The 21,509-nt window shown below is 35.3% G+C and overlaps 1 protein-coding gene across 3 annotated transcripts in view; it reads left to right on the top strand.

Annotated features, from left to right (window-relative positions):
- The window catches only part of cped1 (cadherin-like and PC-esterase domain containing 1), a 98,883-nt gene that overhangs the window by 30,040 nt on the left and 47,334 nt on the right, over window positions 1-21,509 (top strand). For 2 of the 3 annotated variants that reach the window (XM_015352415.2, XM_015352419.2), the window contains exons 7-15: window positions 2,108-2,247; window positions 3,422-3,494; window positions 4,953-5,117; window positions 5,842-5,946; window positions 6,524-6,696; window positions 7,600-7,673; window positions 7,885-7,914; window positions 10,829-11,015; window positions 12,750-12,918. In XM_015352415.2, the coding sequence (XP_015207901.2) occupies window positions 2,108-2,247; window positions 3,422-3,494; window positions 4,953-5,117; window positions 5,842-5,946; window positions 6,524-6,696; window positions 7,600-7,673; window positions 7,885-7,914; window positions 10,829-11,015; window positions 12,750-12,918 (1,116 nt within the window). The remainder of the gene's footprint in view (window positions 1-2,107; window positions 2,248-3,421; window positions 3,495-4,952; window positions 5,118-5,841; window positions 5,947-6,523; window positions 6,697-7,599; window positions 7,674-7,884; window positions 7,915-10,828; window positions 11,016-12,749; window positions 12,919-21,509) is intronic. The other variant, XM_015352416.2, reaches the window with a different exon arrangement.

Here is a 21,509-nt window from a genome sequence, read left to right as displayed (position 1 = left end):
AATGTCAATTCAAGATTAAGGTAACTAGATTAAATGTATGACGCAAAGACATAACATCTATTTGGATTATTTAATTAAGAGAATGACAGAATATATCCCCTTATACTCAGTCCTTGTTTACTTGTTAATTGTTCAACCACCTGATTCTAATTACCAAATTCAGCCAAATTGGGTGCTTTTAAGTCTTAGGTGAAAAGCCTAAAAACATAAAAGAAAGATTTTAGACTAAATTAAGTTTATTATTACTACTGACAGTAGGTGACAGTCTTCCTTCTGGACAACATTTGCACTGTGCTGTCAGAGGTGTGGTCCTCTAGATGACTCATTAAAACATGGCCTTGACAACATGGTTATTAAAGACTGGCAATAGTATTTTTGTTTGACCCTTTTATCCAAGGCAACTTACATTTCTAGAGCTAGATATTTTACTGGAGTAGTCAGTGCAATAATCATGGGTGTAAAAATAGTACCCTACACAGCCTTCCAGCTGCAACTTCAGAGCCCTAGCTAATAATTCCCTGTCCCCACAGCACTGTTCAGAAGATGAGGGGTGTTAACCCCAGTGCCCTGCCTTTTACAATCTGTTCAACTCTAGGCCTTCCTCCACTGCCACTTCTATACACGGCCAGCAGCCATATCATCCTGCAACTCACAGCTGGCAGCCCACTGAAGCTCAGCTGGTGTGAGCCTGGTCAGTACCTGGATCAAAGACCTCTGCCCCAGTATAGTGACAAGGACACTATACTGTAAATAGGCGCCGTCCTTCGGATGAGACATAAAACCGAGGTCCTGACTGTCTGTGGTCTGTGATCCCAGGGCGTGTCTCCTAAAGAGTGGGGGTGTTACCCTGGCATCCTGGCCAAATTTCCCATTGACCCTTAACAATCATGGCCTCCTAATAATCCCCATCTGTGAATTGGCTTCATGACTCTGTTCTCCTCCCCAAAGCTGATGTGTGGTGAGCGTTTTGGCGCACTATGGCTGCCATCGCATCATCCAGGCGGGGCTGCACATTGGTCCTGGTGGAGGGGAGTCCCCATTACCTGTAAAGCGCTTTGAGTGGAGTGTCCAGAAAAGCACTATATAAGTGTCAGGATTTATTATTATTACATGTAGGAAGGCCTAAAGCTGAAATGGTGTTGTGCAGCAGCTGGCACTAAATTACTGCCATTCATTACCCAGGTGTGCACAGCACTTCAGTGGAGGAAGATGTTTTGGAATCCTTTGGGTTAACAAATATAACAGCAAGGATTTATTATTCATTTATTAAAAGACATGGTGTTTCTTGTTTCACTGTTTAATAATTACACCCATTTTTATTTTTTTCACTCTACCAAACGAAAATGACATTATGTATGACATACACATGCATGAAACACAAGCATTGTTATAGTTATTGTGGCCTCTTCACTGTTATGAAAAACCATGATGTATATGAATGTAACACAGCTACTATTAGTAATTTATTTGGATGGTGGTTTAGTGCAAAGCAACATGCATTTACACAGCTCTGCTTTAGGTGGTATATTTCTGAGTTATGTACCTTGCTCAAAGGTATATCAGCAGGACTGGAGCCCACAGCGTTTTAGTTTTGACTCCACACCCTAACCACTCCTCCACACTGCTGCTCTAGAATCTAATTGTCCCATCCTGGGTGAAGTGACGCCTTGCACTCTGTGCTTGCTGGGCAAGATTCCCACTTAACGGGACTTTCAAAGGACAAAAGTGGTTACCTAAAATGGATTGCTAGATCATTAAATTTATTTTCTGTTGGTATATTTGTTTTTCTTAATATCTTCTCCTACTCTCAGTTTATTAACATTAATTAAATGTGTTGTGCTTTGTGTATCATTGCGAGGTCTTGGGGCCTAAATACTGTGCAGCTCTTGGTATGGATATTGGAGTTTGTCTCTCACTACTAAAATGAAGGTTACATGTTTGAGACATCCTTCCACACAACACTTTTTATCATTCCATTTTTGGCAATGTTTTTGTCTGTCTTAAATTTTAATTTGTAATATAATTTGACTGTGAAATATTATCTGACCTCTCTTTTTATCTGTAAGAAACACCCACCGAATCTAATCAAGCGTGAAATTTCTCTCAGTTGCAGACATTATTTCAGAAATACCTTGGAACAGATGCCTCGCTTCAAGTTTTGAAAAACATCAAGGAAGCCATAAGCAAGATTTTAATGGCAGGAGTTCTGTCTAGTGAAACATCTGCAAAAACAAAATCTTTAACAAGGTTAGTCTGGTGACATCAGTCCTTTTTATATGGAAGTGCAACCACTATAGCCTGCTGGGCTCGCATTTAACAGGACAAGGTCTTGTCTTGTTTAACAGGTCAGCAAATGTAATTTCCCTGTAATCATGACTGCCCTGGGAGAACTGGGAGTGCTTCAGAATGAAATTTGATCCTACAGCTGATGCTATTTTTTAATGATAGAATGCATAAATAAAAAGTACTCATGACTAATAATTAAGGTTCAGTCATATGTATATTGTTACTTAAAAAGCAAAAAAATGGGGAAACCCTTCCTGAAAATTCTACCATGTAATTCACATGTTAACAATGTAAGGGTGACAATAGTCCTGGGTTTAATAAAACATAAAATTGTGGTAACTGCAGTATTGTCAGTTATAATTTCAAGTACACTAGTGTTGTTTTTCCATTTAAATTGCAGATGCAAGCATGCTTCATCAGCTACCCTTAAGGCTAGTCTTGATGAAAAGTTACTAACAGTTATATGTTTTTCCTTATGTACAGTAGTTAAGCAAAATAAACAAGAATATACTCAAAAATACAGAGAATCCAGATGACTGGATTTTTTTTTGCTCAAATTTTTGCTCAAATTTGGAGCGATAAGTTATTTCCTTTATCAATCATCAATCTAGAGTATTTAATCTTGTATGCAGAGTTTGAAAACAACTTTTTAATGTCCATTGCAGCTATTTCTAGCAGTGCTTGCATGTTGAACTTCATTTAGACTGAACCCTAACTTCAAACATCTTCTTTGTTATGTTCAAACATAACCTCAGCCTTGACCCAAGCCCAAGGTCTTGCATTAAACATAGGCTTAGAGCTAAACTCTCTCGAGATTTCCACATGTTCTCAGAACACTTTCTCCTCTCTGTGTATGAGCCCCACATGATGCACAGATTTCAGGCAGTAGATATCTACCATGTGCATGCATTACTTTTCACTTGGGGGTGTTGGGTTAAGTGGACAATACAAAAATTCCAGTATCTGTAATCATTCCATGTACAGTGATATTCCCCTTGATGATTGTATGCATAGATATCTTGCTGAATGTGATTCAGTAACAATTAATGAGATAAAATAGAAGTATAACAGTGTTCTGCTGAATGATGGTGAAACTCTAAATACTGTGTACTAATTCTTCTTTCTGTGTTGGAAGATGCAGATTCTGTTTTCAGATGATGACCTTCACAGTAAGCTTGAACTCCTCTCTGGTGCCTGAAGTTCTGAAGGTAAAGTCTGTTTCTGATCTATGATTAGCACAAAATGTGTAAGGCCATAGACAGAAAATTATCAGCTGCTGGAGGCAAAACAGAGGTTGTCAACCTTTGTTGTCAGTTCAATTGCAATTGACTACTAAGAATGTACTAAATTACTCCAGTTGAGCACTAGGTGGCAGTAACGGAATGCAAAACCGAAGACGGTGACTGAAAGAGCGGTATTGGAAAATAAGGTCCAGCTACAGGGTGTCTGAGCTCTCCTTTCTTCTGTTGTCAACCGTCTTTCGTATGGTTATGTTTCAAAGTAGACAGCTAGCCAGGATTTTTATTTTAGTTAAAAGTGGGTGTGTGGTATTTTTAACATTTTAACAAGTTTCTCAATGTTACCACTCCTCAGAAGGATGTGCTGCCGATATGCTTTTAAAAATATCTGAATACTGGTGAAGGCTTTGGATATTCTTCAAAAGGAACAGACATACTGTACCCGAGACTCTTTTACCAACTGCAGTTCTTTTCTTAACTCGTAGCACATTTCCGTCTTCGAAAATGTATGCTACTTTTTCATTCACACAATTCCTTTCGGTGTAATAAACTAAACTGTGCATTGAGGAGAGTATGTATGGTGTGTACGCCAAGTGTGGAAGAAATGGATCCTGCAGCCAAAAGTCTTGAAGCGTTATTTAGTGCCATGATGACCTTTTTTTCAGAAGAGTTATGGTTATGCCCTCATTCTCCAATGCTGCCTTTCAAAAGACGATGAAAGCAGAGAACAAATACAAATGAGCTTTTTACAAATGGGCTTTTTATTCTAATTCTGTTAATTATGTCATATTTTAATGACTCACAAATGGGTTTAATGCGATTAGAAGTGTGTAACCCAAATAGGAGGTATAATGAAGACCTTTATTTACAAACCTCCTGGAATGGGCAGGAACAAAAACAAACACATTTGATATATGTTTTCAACCTATTTACTGTTAATTTTTAAAAAGGTTTCTGTGTAATTTATTCATATAATGAATTTGAAGTACTAAAATTCAGAGGTGTATTTTTATGTGCAATCATTCTTTTCAGTTTTGCAGTTGATTTTCAGTTTTATTTATAATTGTTTCAAGGTTTTACACTACACATATATAATATCCCAGGAATACAAAATGGGTAAGAAAATTTTGCTTTCAGACATCTTTAAAAGATTGTATATTTTTTAAATGAGTTATTTAGTGAGCAGCATGATGATGATGAGCTCTCAAGCATCATCCGTTGCTTGATAGGCTCCCCTGCTACCCTTGAGCTGGAAGAAGTGGTTAGAAAATGGATGGATGGACGTAGACACTTAGTCTCCAGCAGAGGGCGCTATGTCATCAAAAACCATCCATCACCACATTCTGTCTTGTCAATTGCGTGGATTTTGGCATAAAATGGGTTAAAAATGTATGGGTTGTCAAGGAATATTTTCACCTTTTTTCAAAGGTACATGATGAATTAAACTTTGATGATGCAGAAGATCCAGGTTTTGATGGCCAAATAAAGAAGTTCTTCCTTGAGGATACAATGAACTTTGTGTTATCCACTTATGGTGAAAATGAGAAAGCACTTCAGACTCTAAAGAACACAGTCAGTGAATTATGGGGAAAGGTAAGAATATTTATTTACTGTAATATGTTGCAAGATATCTGTGAAAGAAATTGTACAGGTTATTCAGAAGTATCATAGTATTTATTCAAATTTATACATACTATATGTATTAAAAAATAATTTTATCATATTCTTGATGATATGACAAGTTTCTGTGTCTTCAAAATAACAGTAATTATAGTTTCTGCAAGTTCTGTTGCAATTTTCAGATGCATTTTGTTTTAAAGGAAATATTTATTTGAAGATTTTATCATATCTTATATTTATATATCACATAACCTGAAGATGCCTCAATAGTCATAACATTGTGTTTCTTTTTTAATTTTTAGTGCAGAATTAACCTTTACTTGTTCCTTTAAAATATATAAATAATATATAAATGTTAATAATTAACTATTAAGAAGTCTGTGCATTTTCTGAGTTAGAATCACAGTTCAGTTTGATCTGTGATTTATATGTTTTAACATTGGCTCAAAAACAAGAGGTACACATCCAAGGGCTTTGAAGTATTACATTGTTCACTGTGAGAAGGTAACTCTAGCAAACGTCAGACATCTTCAAAGTGGTTGTTGAAATGTACAACAAGAACTACTCTTTCTGTCACAGACTTTGATTTCTTTCTAGGTTTTTTATATGAATGGCGCTGGTAGTTCTATTCAAATATTTCAAATACAGTGTGACTGTGTGTTGAGAAAAAAATCTTGTTTTTTTCACTTGTTCACAGGATGAAAGTTACATTGGAATACAAGGCCGCTGTCCAACTTCTGAGGACTTTCACTTGATTATTCAGTTTCTAAGGCAACTAAAAAAACAAGGACCTTTTGAATTGGTATATTTTGTTTTACTACCTATTGAACATAATATGAGTAATAAGAAACAAAACAATTGTGTATTATTTTTACTTCTTTATTTTATATTAGAATTAAGAACAGGTACATCCTGCCTTAGTATCTATACTAGATCCTGAAATGCATGTATTTATTAGTTGTGTAAATATCAATTTTCTCTTGGGCAGTAATTTAGAAGTTATATAGTATCAGTCTAATGACACATATTTTACTTTTAAGAAGCATTGTTTTTATTCTAAATTGATATTTGAAGAATTGTCTCAATATGAAAGATATTAATAAGTATTAGAAGAAAAACACATAAAATGGTAATTAATTGCTTTTAAAAAGTCTCTGAAAACTATTTGACCTAACCTTTGATGAAGTGCATGTTTTATGATTTTTTCTTCAAGAGTGTTAAAGTGACTGTCCTTCAAAGCTTTTTCTGATTTTAAAACTATTTTGATACACAGTACAAAGCTAAAACAACTATTATTGAGCTACTGTAAGTAACTGTAGTTATGTGCTTGAGACTGAACTAAAGTCAGACTCAAGTAATGGCAATGTTTCCATTTTCAGCTTTATCCATCAGATTCACCTCAACTCAGAACATTTCAGGACAATCTTTCCCAAAGAGTTTATGGAAGAGAAGATTCGCTCAATGATGCTGCTGCAGTGAATCACTGTGTCACAGAGTTATTAGACAGAATCTACTCTACTCTCTTAAAGAAGAGTCTGGATCATTCTCAAAGGTCAGAAGCTTTTGTCGTTTTAGGAACAGCTGTATTTATAAAAAGGCTGAGTATTGGCTGTGTTATAGATTGTATTTTCTTATTTAACATTGCATGTTTGCAGGAAGCTAATGTAATACATGTTTTCTTTATAAATATACGCCAAATTGACTGAATGCTAATTAAGGTATGTGGCAGTGCCGTTACCTGTAATTCTTAGAATTATTCTTGACGTTTCAGTGCACGTTCAGTGTTTGAGTTCAGTGTTATTGAGTTCAGTAGCTTTGCTGAGGGTTAAACATCAATATAAAAGACGTAATGCAGAAGGAGTTTAAGGTGTCACAGTTCAACATAGGCGAAGATTGAAGAGTGTAATTGAGATTACATGACTGACGGGAGCCAGGGGAGAATCCAGGAATCTCAACAAACCACCACACCTTTGTAAAGACTAATCTTCGCAAGATGAAAGGCATGAAAAAACGGTTTTGGCTTTGCATATGTGTTAATCAGTTATATATTTTTATAATTAGTAATATACATAATAATGGGTTTAATTTAATTCAGAGCATTGTCTGACTGTTCACTGAAAATTCCTTTTCCTCAAAATTTCTCCAAAATTTCTCTTAGCATGCTAAGATCAGTTCAACAATGTTAAGTCTTGAAAGAGGAATAAAGATCTGTCAGTAGCTAACAGAATCTTAGAAATGATTAATTCTTTGCCTTCTAACATGTTTTTTACAGTGTGTTCTTTTTGATATGCTGATCTGGAGTTTATGAGAGACACTTACTGGCACCAAAACCTATTGGGCTCATTGTCCAAACATAAGATGTGACATCTTTTCAATATTAATATTTTGGAATGTAGTCTGTGGAGTTCAGTTTGAAACTGAATGAGTACAATTTAATCTTGTTGAATTTTCGCAGGACTACAGATCCCGAAAAACAAAGTAACAGAAATCCCCTTGGTGTTGTTGAAAACATAGATACTCACCAGAAAGGTAAGGAAAGGGTCAATTTGAACGTATATAAATGACAGTATACAGTCACAAATACAGGCAATACATTTTAAAAAGATTATATGTTAATATATTGGTCATGTAATGATAATGTTAATACAAAACAAGATACACATAATTCTGTACAAGATATATTATATAGCACATTGCACATTTTTAAATCACTTATTATGATTTTCTCTTTATTCCACAGACAGTTTTCAACAATCAGAATGTGCCTATGGTAAGTGTAACCAAGTAGATATATTTATTAAATGCAGTATGAGACTGCAGAGTTCATATCTGTATCCTGATATTGTTAACCCTCCATTTAAATTTATAGAGTTCCCAGTTATCAGTATTCATTTTTCATTGTGTGCGTGCTCTGTAAACGTATTTTGAGATGATTTTTTATGTTCATTAAAACACATAGATAAAACAGCATTGTTTTTTTAACGTAAAGGTCCCTGCCAATTTAGACAACCAATTTAGAGTCCAGCTGAAAATGTCTCTACTGCTGACTGTTTCACTTAATTTAAACAGATTATACAGATCATATCATAAGATCGTATTATTATCATATGTAATCACAGATCAAACTGATACTGATCCCTGAAACTGTTTATCTTACATGCCCTTCTTCCATCTTTTTGGCCTCTAGTTTATTTTATTTATTTTCTGGTCATTTTACCTTTAGCTGAGAAATAGATCAATAATGAGTAGGTATCAAATGAAGACATAAGCAGTAAAATAACCAGGAGATAAAACAATATTTGTCAGTCTGTTAAAATAATATCTGTTGTACCCTGACGTACGCCACTGCAATTAACAATACAGTATTGTGAGACATGTAGTGTATTGTATAGAGTACAATATTTTAATGGAAACCAGTGTTTAAATGAACAAAAATATTCCAATAAAAAATATGGTCCATTTGTGAGGAACTGGGGACAATAGTCAAAGTACAGTATGTATCAGTATGTATCTGGTATGACATATCAAAACCCCAAGCTTAATATTAGCTTAGTATTAAAATTGCTTACCACAGTGCCCTGATTGGACTTTGAAGAGGCGTAAGAGTAATACAGCTAATCTGATTTAGGGAATTTAGATTTTTTATTCAATATAATGGTATCAATTTATTATGTACTGATAAGATGAAGGATTTACTAGGAATTAAATTGTAATTCATACTTTAAAGTTGGATGTTGGGTAAACCACTCATTTCCTCTGCCTGCTGTGAGCAGCTTTGAAGATTTACTGTTTTGGGTCCTTGTGCAACTTTCAGTTTTCAGTGTTGTTCGTATTTATAGCTCCCACAGATCAGTGTTTTGCAGATGCAAGTTGCCACTGCTTGAATTTCCAAGTGGGATCCTTCTGAGCTTTATAAATGCTTTTGCTTTAAAAAATAAACGTATTTTGGATGTGTGTATTTATGTATGAGTACACACACACACATATATGTACATATCATTAGTGTCACAATTATTGTGTTAACATGTTGTTATTACAAACCCCCTCAAAAGGATTCTCAAGAGGCAGGAGGCTTTACTAGTATGTTACTGAACACAATCAATGTCCTTATTAGTTATCTGATACAGTATGTATATGCGGTAGCCATTCTGGTACACACCTAGGCTATATTGTGTCACTGATCATTCAGTCCTAATGATCTCCCAGAGGTTGCACTGCTGGTCATAGTCTTCTTTTGCCTGTATTATATTCATTATGCATTATATTTTGCTAAGGCCAAGACACTGGCCAGTGTTTCACATATATTTGCATGCATGCTGATTTTATTTCTTCTTCGTGTAACATAGATGTATACTGGAGGTCTGAATAAAAAACCCTCCTCCTACAAATTGCCTTCCTGAGGGCATTATATGACATTGTGTCCTTACAAATACAGCTTCTGTTTTTAATATATCTCTACCTGTGTAGTGGCTAAACAACATTAAAACTTTTGTATTACCATATCCACGTCATACTGTGAGCACTACACAGGAATATGCAATAAGGGAGCTGCCATATTCCAAGAAAGGAGATTGAATATGACTACTGTGTATCCATAATTACCCTTACTAAGGAAATTAATTCTGTGTGTAAAAGGGTATGTAAAGTCAACATTTTGCATCATGGAATCCAGACCACAATCATGTACTCCCAATTTTTGACAATCCCTAAGCACCCATCAGCTTGCTGCACATTTCCTAAACAAAATCTCCTAACATCAAATAAACCAGTAAAGACACATCTTCATGGAGCTTACTGTATGTATTGTGGCGAGGGGCAGCTCAAGCAAAATGTCAGTAGGAACTAGGAACATTGATCATTGTTGAAAGCTCTGAAAAATAAGTTTCTGGTCAGAATTAAAAAAATAGCTCCATGAGCAAATTGAATGTGGGCAGAATAAAGAGAAGAGTGATTGTCAAAATGGTGTTGTGCCCACAGCACAACAGAGATGTGGTAAAAATAATGTTTTGGGATGTTGTACTTGTTGGCAAGCATTAGATAAAAACACAGTATCATACAGTCTTCAGCATCATGCAATAGCATCTTTAGTTTGAAAGGTACTATTTACACTTATATGTACATTATACAGATATGTATCGTATTAATCATACCCAGACTAAAACCGGAGTTTTGAACCAAAGAATAAGTTTTGAATTTGATGGATTAGTCTTTGATGATATCTGAACCTAACCCCACTGAAAAGTTATGGGATGGGCTTGGCAGGTGAAGAAAACAGAAATGTAAATAATAGTATTTAATAATAATCAATACAAGTACAAAGATGTGCTGTGAAGTGCATGGAATGAATGGATGAGAATGGACCAAAATACACAGTTCATGATGTGTGAGAGATTGCCTGGAGTTCTTTATGTGCTGCTGGGATTGTTCACAAAGGTGGATTCTGTGTTTTGCTGAGCAAATTTGGTGTTAAACGCCAGCAAAATGTCGTGTTTGAATTTGTCCAGGTGGCACAATAATGTGTTTGATGTGTGTACTGTATATAGATGTTTATTCCAGTTATTTCACAGACCTGAGGATGAATATTATTTCAGTAAGTTATTAGCATGTTATGCTATTTGGGGATACGCATAGCATATGTGCCTGTGGAATTTTATTGCCTTGCTTTTTTTCCTGCTGTGGTACAGAGAAGTGTACAGTCCCCCACATCAGACAGCTGTATACGGACCCTCCACTGGAACTAACTCCTCGCTTCACCCCCCGGATCAAAGAGTACTATTCTGAAGTGCCATTTGATGTGGTGATGGTGAAGATTAGAGCAGAACCCGTCAACTGTCGCTGCCAGGTGCATCTGGAGGAGAGGAAGGGACCAAGGTAGACTTCATTTTCAATTAAACGGCTGGATGAGATCCTTGGATCTGTTAGCTACTAACAGCCAAGCAGGCCAGATAAGCCTAATGACTTCCTCTTCTCTGTAACTATTCTTATTTTATGAATGTCATTCCTATTACCTAGCAGTTCGTACCGCATGAAACCTTTCTTTTTTGTTGTTCACGAGCCATCTTTTTTTCTCTTTCACATCTTGTACAGTATGTACCTTTTTTTAAAATAGGTTAATGTTAAATAGTGTGAATGTGAATGCATTTTACAAAGCACTATAATCAACTCACTTAAGCTGAAGTTTGCCTGTAATTATGAATATCATTCATGATTATATGTAGTTTTGCTTTTAAGTTTTTTTAAGTGAATCTGCTCTTGTGATTCTTTTTGGCAAAGATCACTCATACTTGTTTCACATTTATCTTATAGCAATTAATCAGATTTATTTGTATAATGGCTTCTGTAACTCAGACATTAATTGAGACATCATTAGGCTCAATTGGACTGTTCTTTAATCTCATACCTTGCTTACAAGGTGTCATGTCCTGGACATCATAGTCTTGCTAAATCACTTTGCTTACTGGTGTGTAACTGTTCAAATAAGTTATATGTCCAGAAAGATACAGCCTCTTAACCACATATGAAGCAAGGGTTTTCTCCCTCAAAAGCTCAAAGCATATCAAAAATCAAACTGATGATGTGTGAAGATCCAGTTCATGGGCCCTGTTGTGCGGCAGTTCTTGGAAAAGAAGAGGAGTGAAAGACAGCCATGACAGAGGCGTCTATGTTCCATATCAACGTCTGTGTTCCAGTGCCAAGAAAGGTCACATTCCAGATAATGGCCTCTCTCTCAGCGGTCAGCAGAGATACTCTACTTTACCTGGTTTGGTGGTTACAGAAAACAGTCTTTTGTCTGTACCTTTTGACAGCTTAATTTCACATTGGCGGTGGTTAAGATAGTTGAGTTGCAAAGGGCTAACATACAGGCACTTCAGAATCTGTTGCCAATCCTGCAAATTGCTCACTTACTCCTTTCCTTTCATCCCTTGCTGACCACCCTGCTCTTTGTTACTGTATCAGTTGCAGTCCATGCCCGTGCTGTTCCAGGCACACATTCAAGAATAATTGCTAGATAATTCTGGGTAGTATTTTCAGCATGTTATATTAACAAAAACACCTTCTTTAAATAGCACATAGATTGTGAAATACGTGCTGAAAGCAGAGATTATTTATAACAGACTTGTTTCTCTAGAATAGTGTTGGTGCACTCTTTATTTAAAAGGCTGGAAGTTTCCTTAAAGCTGCTCCTGACATTTTCTGTCACAAAGCCCTAAGAATTTAAACAATGGCCTTTTTGATTATGTAATCAGTATTCTTTGACTTGCCAGCCTCCTCTTTTAATTTTTATAGCCCTTTTGGGGTTTTGGGCGATATTCACACGTGGTGATTGATGCTTTGCAAGCTCTTCAGTTATATTATGTATTAAAAGACTGCAAAGGACAGCACCCATTGAAATTAGCTAAAACAACAGAAAAATCACAGTTCATTCTAAATAAGTGAAGGTGTAATACTTACAGTTCCACGTGCTGTAGTTTCCTGAGAAAAGGTTATCATTATATCATTAAATGCAATGAACTCTGCATGCAGTGTATTTTGTCAACTGATAGATCTGAGAGATCCTTTCGAAATCCTGAAATATCTCCAAGGCCCTATTGATGTTTTCCACAGAACTGCAAACTACCCTGTGGGCCTGGGAAACAGCAGAATAAGTATCCTGGTGGTGGATGAGTCGCAAGCAGAACCTGTTGTCATGACAATTTACACTATCAACATTTACAGAGAAAACCGTCCCAGTCTTCCAGTGTTCGATGACTATGTGATGTGCGGATTTGTACAGGTATGTGGTTTCACGTGTTTTTGTATGTGTGAGCTCCTACAGAGTTTACTTTTTATTAGCCGAGAAGGTTTTGCTTTGAAGGACTTTATTAAAGAACTTATATATGTATTTTTGCTTTGGCACTAAATGTGTTCATACATGAAAGCACATTAACAAGTTAGAATATTAATATCTGACAGCATCACAAAAGTCTAGAAAAGTGAAAAAGAAGGTACAAGTTAGGAGAACATTTTTAAGCATTAAGTGAGCTTGCAGAAAGCTGAAAAATTTCCTTGATGTCTTAAGTGAACATTAAGTATATTTGCAGTACTTTTATGGTTTATTTGATCATTGTATTGTTCCCTTTTCTTGTATTATTTTGCTTCAATTTGCATTTGCACTATTACCCTGTACTCTGCCTTCAAGTGTAGTACACAGATACTTTCCATGTCTGAAATGTGTAGCTATAAAAACGAATATATATTTTTAATTGTATTCCTTGATTGTGAGCATATGGGTATGTTCCTTTCATGTGTGTAATATGTAAAGAAAGGCATTTTTTAAGAAGTAAACAAAAACATTTCTATTAGGTTTTTGTAATAGGAATGAAATTCCTTCACAATTTCACAAATGGTTGTAGTTAAGAAAAAGTTTCATTGGGCTTTTTTATTTTAATTGATCATTAAGCACTATTTGAGAAGTAATTAAAATGCGATATTAAATCAAAACCTTTTTGAACATTGTGAAAGGTTTTCTAATCCTTTTTCAGTGTATGTGGCAGACAGAAGCTGAAATATATGAAAAGATAGTCGTCAGTGGCTGATTTCATGATAACATTTCGGCCATATCTATATTTGAACTCTAGCACTAAAGTTAGAATTCTGCAGTGAAGAGAGTACCAGCAGAGCCAAAACCTTTCTGCCTACATTCAAGTGTAATATATTATACTACACTGGAAAATCTTAGCTTGTGATTTGGATTGTGGAAAGTCCATTAAAGAAGGGTTACATGTAAGACAGATTTCATGGGTCAGTTACATAAAAGAAGCAAAAAATAAATAATAAAGTGTTGAATGACATTGGGCAAACATAGAAGCAGTCACAGTAATTTGGATAGCTGTGCGGGAAGTCAGTAATGTCCATCTGCTTTTATCTTTGCTTAGTTTTCTGCAAGAGGTAAAAATGCATAGCCTGCAAGGGCCATAGATGTCAGACATATTAATTTCTTCATTGTTGTTCATTTTCATTCATTTTTGTTGACACATTGAAGATCTACTGAAAAATATAACCTGAATAATGAGTTTATTCCACTTGGTACAGACTGAGTTGATGCATTTTAACAGGATTTGAGTCGCATTTCCTTTGATATGACCTACAGTAAGGGTTTCCCATTTTCACCTCTTAGGTCAGCAATGGCATTTCAGTGACTTTTACTGTTTAAGTTAGTGCTCTTAAATATTGAATGCTTTCAATATTTTAATATCTAATTCAACAAGCCTTTCATTTGATTGATATTTTTTCATATCTTTTCTCAGTTTGTATAAACAAAATAATGTTAGGCTCAATTCCCAAATAATTTTTACATACATAAGTAGGGTATTTTGGAGACTTAACATTAGTGAAGAAAGTTATTAAATTAGGCATTTTGGGACTTTACAAAAAATTCTGTTATTTTTAAAGAAATAACATTTTTGGCTGTTTAATGTAATTAATGTGTAACAATGTTCAAAAGGACAAAAAATACATGAGAATTTCATTAGTTTGTTGTAAAAAACATGAAAAAAGTCTCACTTATGAGATATACATACATAACTTTGTTGTATTTAAAATTAGAATTCCTTTTAATCGGTCAACATGTTAAAGATATAATTGAGCTGTTTAAAAATAAAGTCAGTGCTACCCATGGATCACTTCACATCTTAAATGTGAATATATCCTGTTCAGAAATATCTGGGATGTGAAAAGTAATCAGCTCAAATCAGATCAGCCAGTGTGCTCATTTTTTTTAAAGTGTTGAATTTATATACTTTATATCCTTTCCAAATCCAAGTGTAGTGACAAGTCACTTCTGCTGAACCATAATGTAACGTGTGAGTGGAACTTGGTCCATTTGGCCCTGGTGTTCTGCAAAACAGCATGATAATCCCTTCACAGTAGAGACAGCCTTTGTAATGTAGAAGGACAAACCATGTGTCTCTCCGTTTGCTTTTTGAATCAGCTTCCCTCCTTGTCTTAGAAAGAATAAAGTGGACGGAAGAAGCAAGGAATCTGTAGTGATCCACCACTCTCACACCCCTCCTGCTTCAAAGCAGGCACCTGTTTCAGCAACAGCAAGAAAAACACAATCTAATATGGCATTGACCTCTGCAAACACTTCACTGGGCACAACTGTTGACCTTCACAAGTAGGCAAAGTTGCTGTTGGTGGGGTGGCCTGTACTTGCTGTGGGATTAGTTCTTAATTCTAATGCATTGAGTTTTTTTCTCTGTTTCTTTCATGTATAATCCCATTTGGATATTCATGTTTCACTGCAAGCTGATACCATGGATCAGAGACATGTGGTTAGGGAGGACTATTGATGGATAGATGTGGTTTTCCTTTAGATTACAGTTCTTGAATGTTTGAGTTGTTTTGGAAGATGTTCAAGGCTGTTTTTCAGAGATGTGTGCTGTGTTGAGCACAGGAGACACAATCTTTGATGTTTCTAAGGTTTGTTTTATGTTCTTCTTCTTGTAATACATGGGTATCAATACCACACTTATGTGGGATTGCTGCTGGGAAGAATTACTGGGAATCTCTGGGTTTTAAGTGGCTTGACATAAACAAGAAAGAAATTGACAATCAAGGCAGTGTTATACCCTATATAAATGAGTTTTGCAGCAAGCATATGAATGGTTTTTGAATTTCATGGAAGAGCTTATTGGGGAACTCTAATCAAACCTCTAAGGACTGCCATCTCTTATTTAAGTGTACTTTTCAACCTTGATTTTATCTTAGGCAAAATAGTATTTTTGTTACAACACATGTACACAAAAATTAAACTTGAAGTTCCCTTGTTTATCATTGTTCTCGTGTTCTGTAGTACACAGAGAAAAAGTGTTAAGATTTTCACTGGGTTGACTTTGTCAATGGCCTTGAGAATTTTGAATACTTGGATCAGCTCACCTTATGGTCTTCTCTCTTCAATTTTCTATTGTGTACAATATTATAAATAAGGTGTTACTTAGAATTGAGTCTTAAGGTTCTTAGAGAGGTCTGATTTTTCTGGAATGCGCTGCTCTCACTACCGTTTTGCAGAAACAGTGAATCACTTAAAGTCAGGAAATGAACGAGTGGTTCAGAAAGAATTAGAATCTAGGCTGTTTATGCTCATCCCTGTGACCACAGCACAAAAAAGATCTCCCACAGTTGGAAGCGTTTGGCAGCAGAGCATGAAAACAATGTGACACTCATCAAGTATGTGAAAAGCCATACACCCAAGTAAGTGAGATAAATATTTTTCTTGTTCCCAGCATGGAACCCAATCAACTGTAAATTCTGTATGCATTGTGTGGTGGAGTAGGATTTGGAAGGCAATGCAACGCTTAACATGTTGGAACTGAATATTATTCATCTACAATGAAACTTTGAGTAAACACAGATAAAAGAAGCATTTGAGTACATGCTTCTGCTGGACAGTATCTGAGGTGGCCGTGGCTTTGCAGGAATCATGAGGCACTTTCCAATTTTGAAACTACTGTAAGTGAAAGGTTGTCTCATTACCACTGATCTAAATATCTATACTGAAGATATAAATTCAATGACTACAGCATCTTCAGGCACAATGAAGAATGGCACTTCATAAACTACCTTCTCTTATTCAAGTCTATTGCGATCGCAAGTAAGCCTATTTCCAACTCAGGGTGGTACTCCTATGTAAAAAGCAATAAGCTAAACACAGTGTTGGCTGCACCTACTCAGCATTTTAGTTAGCAGTAAGCCAAAGTTTCTGTGATTCGTTAACCACGGTGTAATTATATGCAAATTGAATAACATTAAAAATGTACCGCTTCTTAACAGTAAAACATTATTTACTCCATACCACAAAGGAGGTTTAAAGCTACAGAAATCCAATTTATCTTATCAAGAGCCTTTCTTTCTTCGTTTGGACCTTTAGAAACCTGATAGATGTTATGAAACATATACCATATTAGACATATATTAGAAATATATATAATATATAAACATATTAGAACCTAATATTGTATATGTTATACGTATTGCTTTGCAGCCTACGCATGCTGATGCATCTACCTACTTAAACTAATATATGCTATTCTATAATAATGGCTTAAACTCCCCTGCTTTTCCTGCTTTAGAGTGAAACAACCACCATGTGTTACCCTCGAAGCTTAAAGCATAACCTCCCTTCATTATTCAAAATAATAACTACAAAAAAACTATTTCCGAAAAATCCTTTTAACAGCAGGAGATCATACCAAGATTGTGAGGTTATGATGAGACTAATGAGATACTCCAAACTTTCAGAAATGTTTCAGTTGAATTAATATTATTCTTTAATGTCATTTCATCCAAATCCAGAACAAAACTAAAACATGTTGCTTTTAACATGAGGCAGATGATAACAGCAATGTTTATCCTGAAGGCAACATGTGCTAAGTGTTTCTTTTATCAAAACTTAAAAACTGAGAGGTCACATGGCACACATAATACTACATGACCCAATAACTTCATTCAGTGACAGGTGTTTACAAATATAGCAATGTTTTTTTTATAGATACGCACTATATTAGCAATTTTTCATGCATTAATATCTACACAAGATTGTTACTTATTATCACATTATTATAACATCTGTTTCTTCTTATTTAACCTATTTGTTACAATATCAGTCTTTGTAGAAATATACAACTGAAGATGCACTTTCTTTAATATTAAATGAACACATATTTGCTTAGAAAGCTGCTTTGTTCATGGAAATTATTGCAGCCATTTTAGATTTCGTATTCTTTTTCAGTACATTATGCCTGTATTTTTTATAGCCTAGAAATTGCTTCTTACTTGGCATAAACTGTATGAATACTCAATTTGGTTGAATGCCTTGAAAAAATGATATTTGTATTGCACAGCATGAGCCTAGAAAGATGGTCATAGATACTCAATTATGGAAGTATAAATTGTGTATACATTTAATTGAAACCATTTATTAGGGTTGCACAAAAGCACAGATTTCATGGAACGAACAAGAATGCTAAGTGGCTTGGAAAATATTTTTACTCATATAGTGAAATTAAACGTCTTTCTTGCTTCCAAAGAGTGAATGTGACAGGCAGCTGTTGATGACAAACCAATTTTTTTCTTCTTTCTTCATTTCTGCTTACCACAACTCGTCTCCAGCACTGGAATCACTTAAAAAAAGAAATTCCTTTGCTTTATTTGTGAAGTTTTGTTGATGTTCTGACATTTTTTAAACACTAATTTGTCTGCATTGGTCAAATTATTGTGATGGTTTCTAAATGTTTTTTATTAGGACAACAGTAGATGTATCTGGTTTTCTACCAGCAATTTCCAGAACAAGATCATCTTCTACTTTATTGGCATCCTACAACAAGCGGGAGGAGGTGGAAGAATCATGAATTGAACCCTGCAGTTATTAAAAAGCAGTAAGGGCCTGAAAAATGTGGGAAGAAATTCAGGGTGGTCCGCTGTGAAAAACAAATGTGTGTGTTTTAATGTTTTCCAACTGCACATTTTAGAATCAGTTTCAGACTTGTTTTTATCCACCACGATCACAGACTGAAGTCCTTTCAATGTAGGCTGCATCTTGTCATGTTTGCCTTAGACGAAAATTGCCCTTTGGAAGTGAGTCAGTATTTGACCAAAAACTCAATAGATGGCATTGTGTTTACATTATTTGGCAGGTGTAAGAGTGTTTCTATCTTATTAACTGAGTAATTGTTTCAGTTGGGTGTAAAACCAAACCGTGTGGGTATACATTCTTGAGATATATATTTCTGTCTTTTTCAATGTGCATTTTTGTCACTGAAACTCTCTTCACTTGCACTTATACATGTACCATTGGATTCATCTAAGAGGATTACATGACATGTAATCCAGTCCTATAGCAATGTTGTGTCCAAGAAAAAGGACAGAGAAAATTTCATGCATCTTGAAGAGATTCCTTGACTCACTCCCCGAATTTTAAAGGGCAGGAAGAATTTTAAGAAACATGCAAACAATAAGTGCATCAGGATTTAACATTATACAGAAGTCATTGACAAATCTCATTGTAATAGAGAAACTTTTTAGAACTTTTATCCTTGAAGGAATACTCAGTGCAGTGTTATCTTCTGGTTTGGTAAGAGTTTTTTTCCCTGTGTTACACAAGCCTTTTTGGATAAGGACTTTCATGAGTGCATTTAAGGCTTTTGTGGTACAAGCTATGACCCTGGCCAGGGAACTTGATTCAAATATATTTAGTTTTGCTCCATATGCACTGTAGGTTGGAACAGGGCCACAGGAAAAGCTATGAGATTTTACTTTTAGAACTGTTTCAGGGATGGAGAGAGGCAGTGAGAATTTGGATACAGTTGATTTAAAAGCTACAACAACAAACTGGACAGAGCATATAATGACCTACGTAAAGCAATGCATTACAATAAAATAATTATTTTATTTCTTTGTGTTATGTGAAAAAACATCCATCCATGAACCACAAGGTAGAACAGAGAGCATTTAAATACCCTCACCCTGGATGTGATGTCAGTCCCTCACAAGACAACTGAAAAAGGTTTAAATAACCTTTTAGAAAAATTATAATTTTACATTCAGTGATTCATGTTTTGTAAGCTAGGCAAAAACAAATCTACAAATATTTCATATTAATAATGAAGTAATAAACAGGGATTAAACCTAAACATGACAATCATATTTAAATAAATTACACAAATTGGCTTCATTACTGTGTTGTCCTCCAAAATGATAGCTGGTGTGTGGTGAGCATACTGACACACTTTGTTGCTTCATCCAGGTGGGGCTACACATTGGTGGTGGTGGAGGAGAGTCCCCATTACCTGTAAAGCGCTTTGAGTGCAATGTCCAGAAAAATATTTTTATTATTAAATACATACCTAACACACAATGTTTCACTGCAATTATTTACAGATCTTTAAAAATTCTATATCCATGACTACTATACTCCTGCATTCCGTAGTTATTGAAAAACACAAACCTCTAGCTGGACACTAAAGTAATAATACTAACACTAAGAAGGTGAAAAGAGATAAGGTTTGTAGAAAGAACTTCCCTTTGCAACAGTGCTTTTTTTACCCATAGTAAATAGTGACAATTTTCCAACTCTACATCTGTCATCATTACTTGTTCATAAGTAAACTGCATTTCAAAACTATGCCATTCAGCTGCCATTCAACCCTGAATGACAGCAATACAAAGTGTAATAATTCTACAAGTATTATGTTTATCTTGGCAGCTTTAGAATAATCACAGAAAAATGAGTACATATTACTTCGGACTAGGTTACAACATTTTGTTTGTTCTTTCAGAGAACAAAAGTGAGTATAAAGGTTAACGGTTTGTTGATAGAGGCGGCATATCCTGTCTGCCATGTACTGTATACGCATTGCACTGACTCTCCAGTACATGTTGAAAACAATATTTAAATATCATTGTTCAGGGTAGCCAAATGTTTGCATTTCCCTTATGAACTTACTTCATAAGTTTATAATAAGTTATTACACCTTATTACTTAATTTGAAACAATGGGATGTTTTTTTAATGTTAAAATATTTTAAACTGTCCTTTGTCTAATGTCTCACATGAGGGAATAGTGATGGCCAAAGATCCAGGTGATCAAATAGATGTACTGTACTAATTTGTAGCTCAGGCTACACCACTTCACAGTTAAATTGTAAAGTCATGCTTTTTAGAACATATATACTCAAAAGTGACCAGATAATGCTTAGTGGTGCAAACACGTATGGCGCCTGAATTAATGGAGATGGGACATAGTCAATCTGGGCCTCAGGACAGGATAAATAGAACACACAGTTTCAGGGAGAATATCCGAGACTGGGGAAAAGAAGTGCTGTGTAAGACAATAGTCCTTGGGCAGACCGAGAGACCAGAATCTGTCCAGGTAATTGGAACACTACAGTAACTGGACATGGTTCTAGGGTTTGAGGAAGACACCTGTTGTCTTATACATAGGGGGAAATAAGGATCTACTGATTTCTGGAATCAAAAGGCTAGATATATCTTTCATTCCTTAGTGATGCAGATTTGGAATAGGGAAGTAAGTTCACATTCATTTAACATCTGATATACTCTCAGGCAGAATCCTTTTTTATGATAAGTTCAAATATTGTTTTCAACAATCTATTTGCTTGGTTTTCCTGCTGTATATATATATACACTGCAGTTTTCCCTTCTTATTATCAAGGTTTAGCTTATTTGTAATAAAGAGTTTAGAGCATATACACTGTAGAAAGATTTTACTTGCGGGGGAGGTGAGAAGTCTTAGCCTGTCTAAAGCATGTGGTTTCCATTTTACTATTTGCTTAGCAGACACCATTATCTAGGATGACTTTACTGGCT

The sequence above is a fragment of the Lepisosteus oculatus genome, chromosome 7 (genome assembly GCF_040954835.1).
Source record: "Lepisosteus oculatus isolate fLepOcu1 chromosome 7, fLepOcu1.hap2, whole genome shotgun sequence".
In the NCBI taxonomy this organism is placed as follows: Eukaryota; Metazoa; Chordata; class Actinopteri; order Semionotiformes; family Lepisosteidae; genus Lepisosteus; species Lepisosteus oculatus.
Note: the sequence above shows the minus strand (reverse complement) of the source record. Positions and strands in the feature narration are given on the sequence as shown.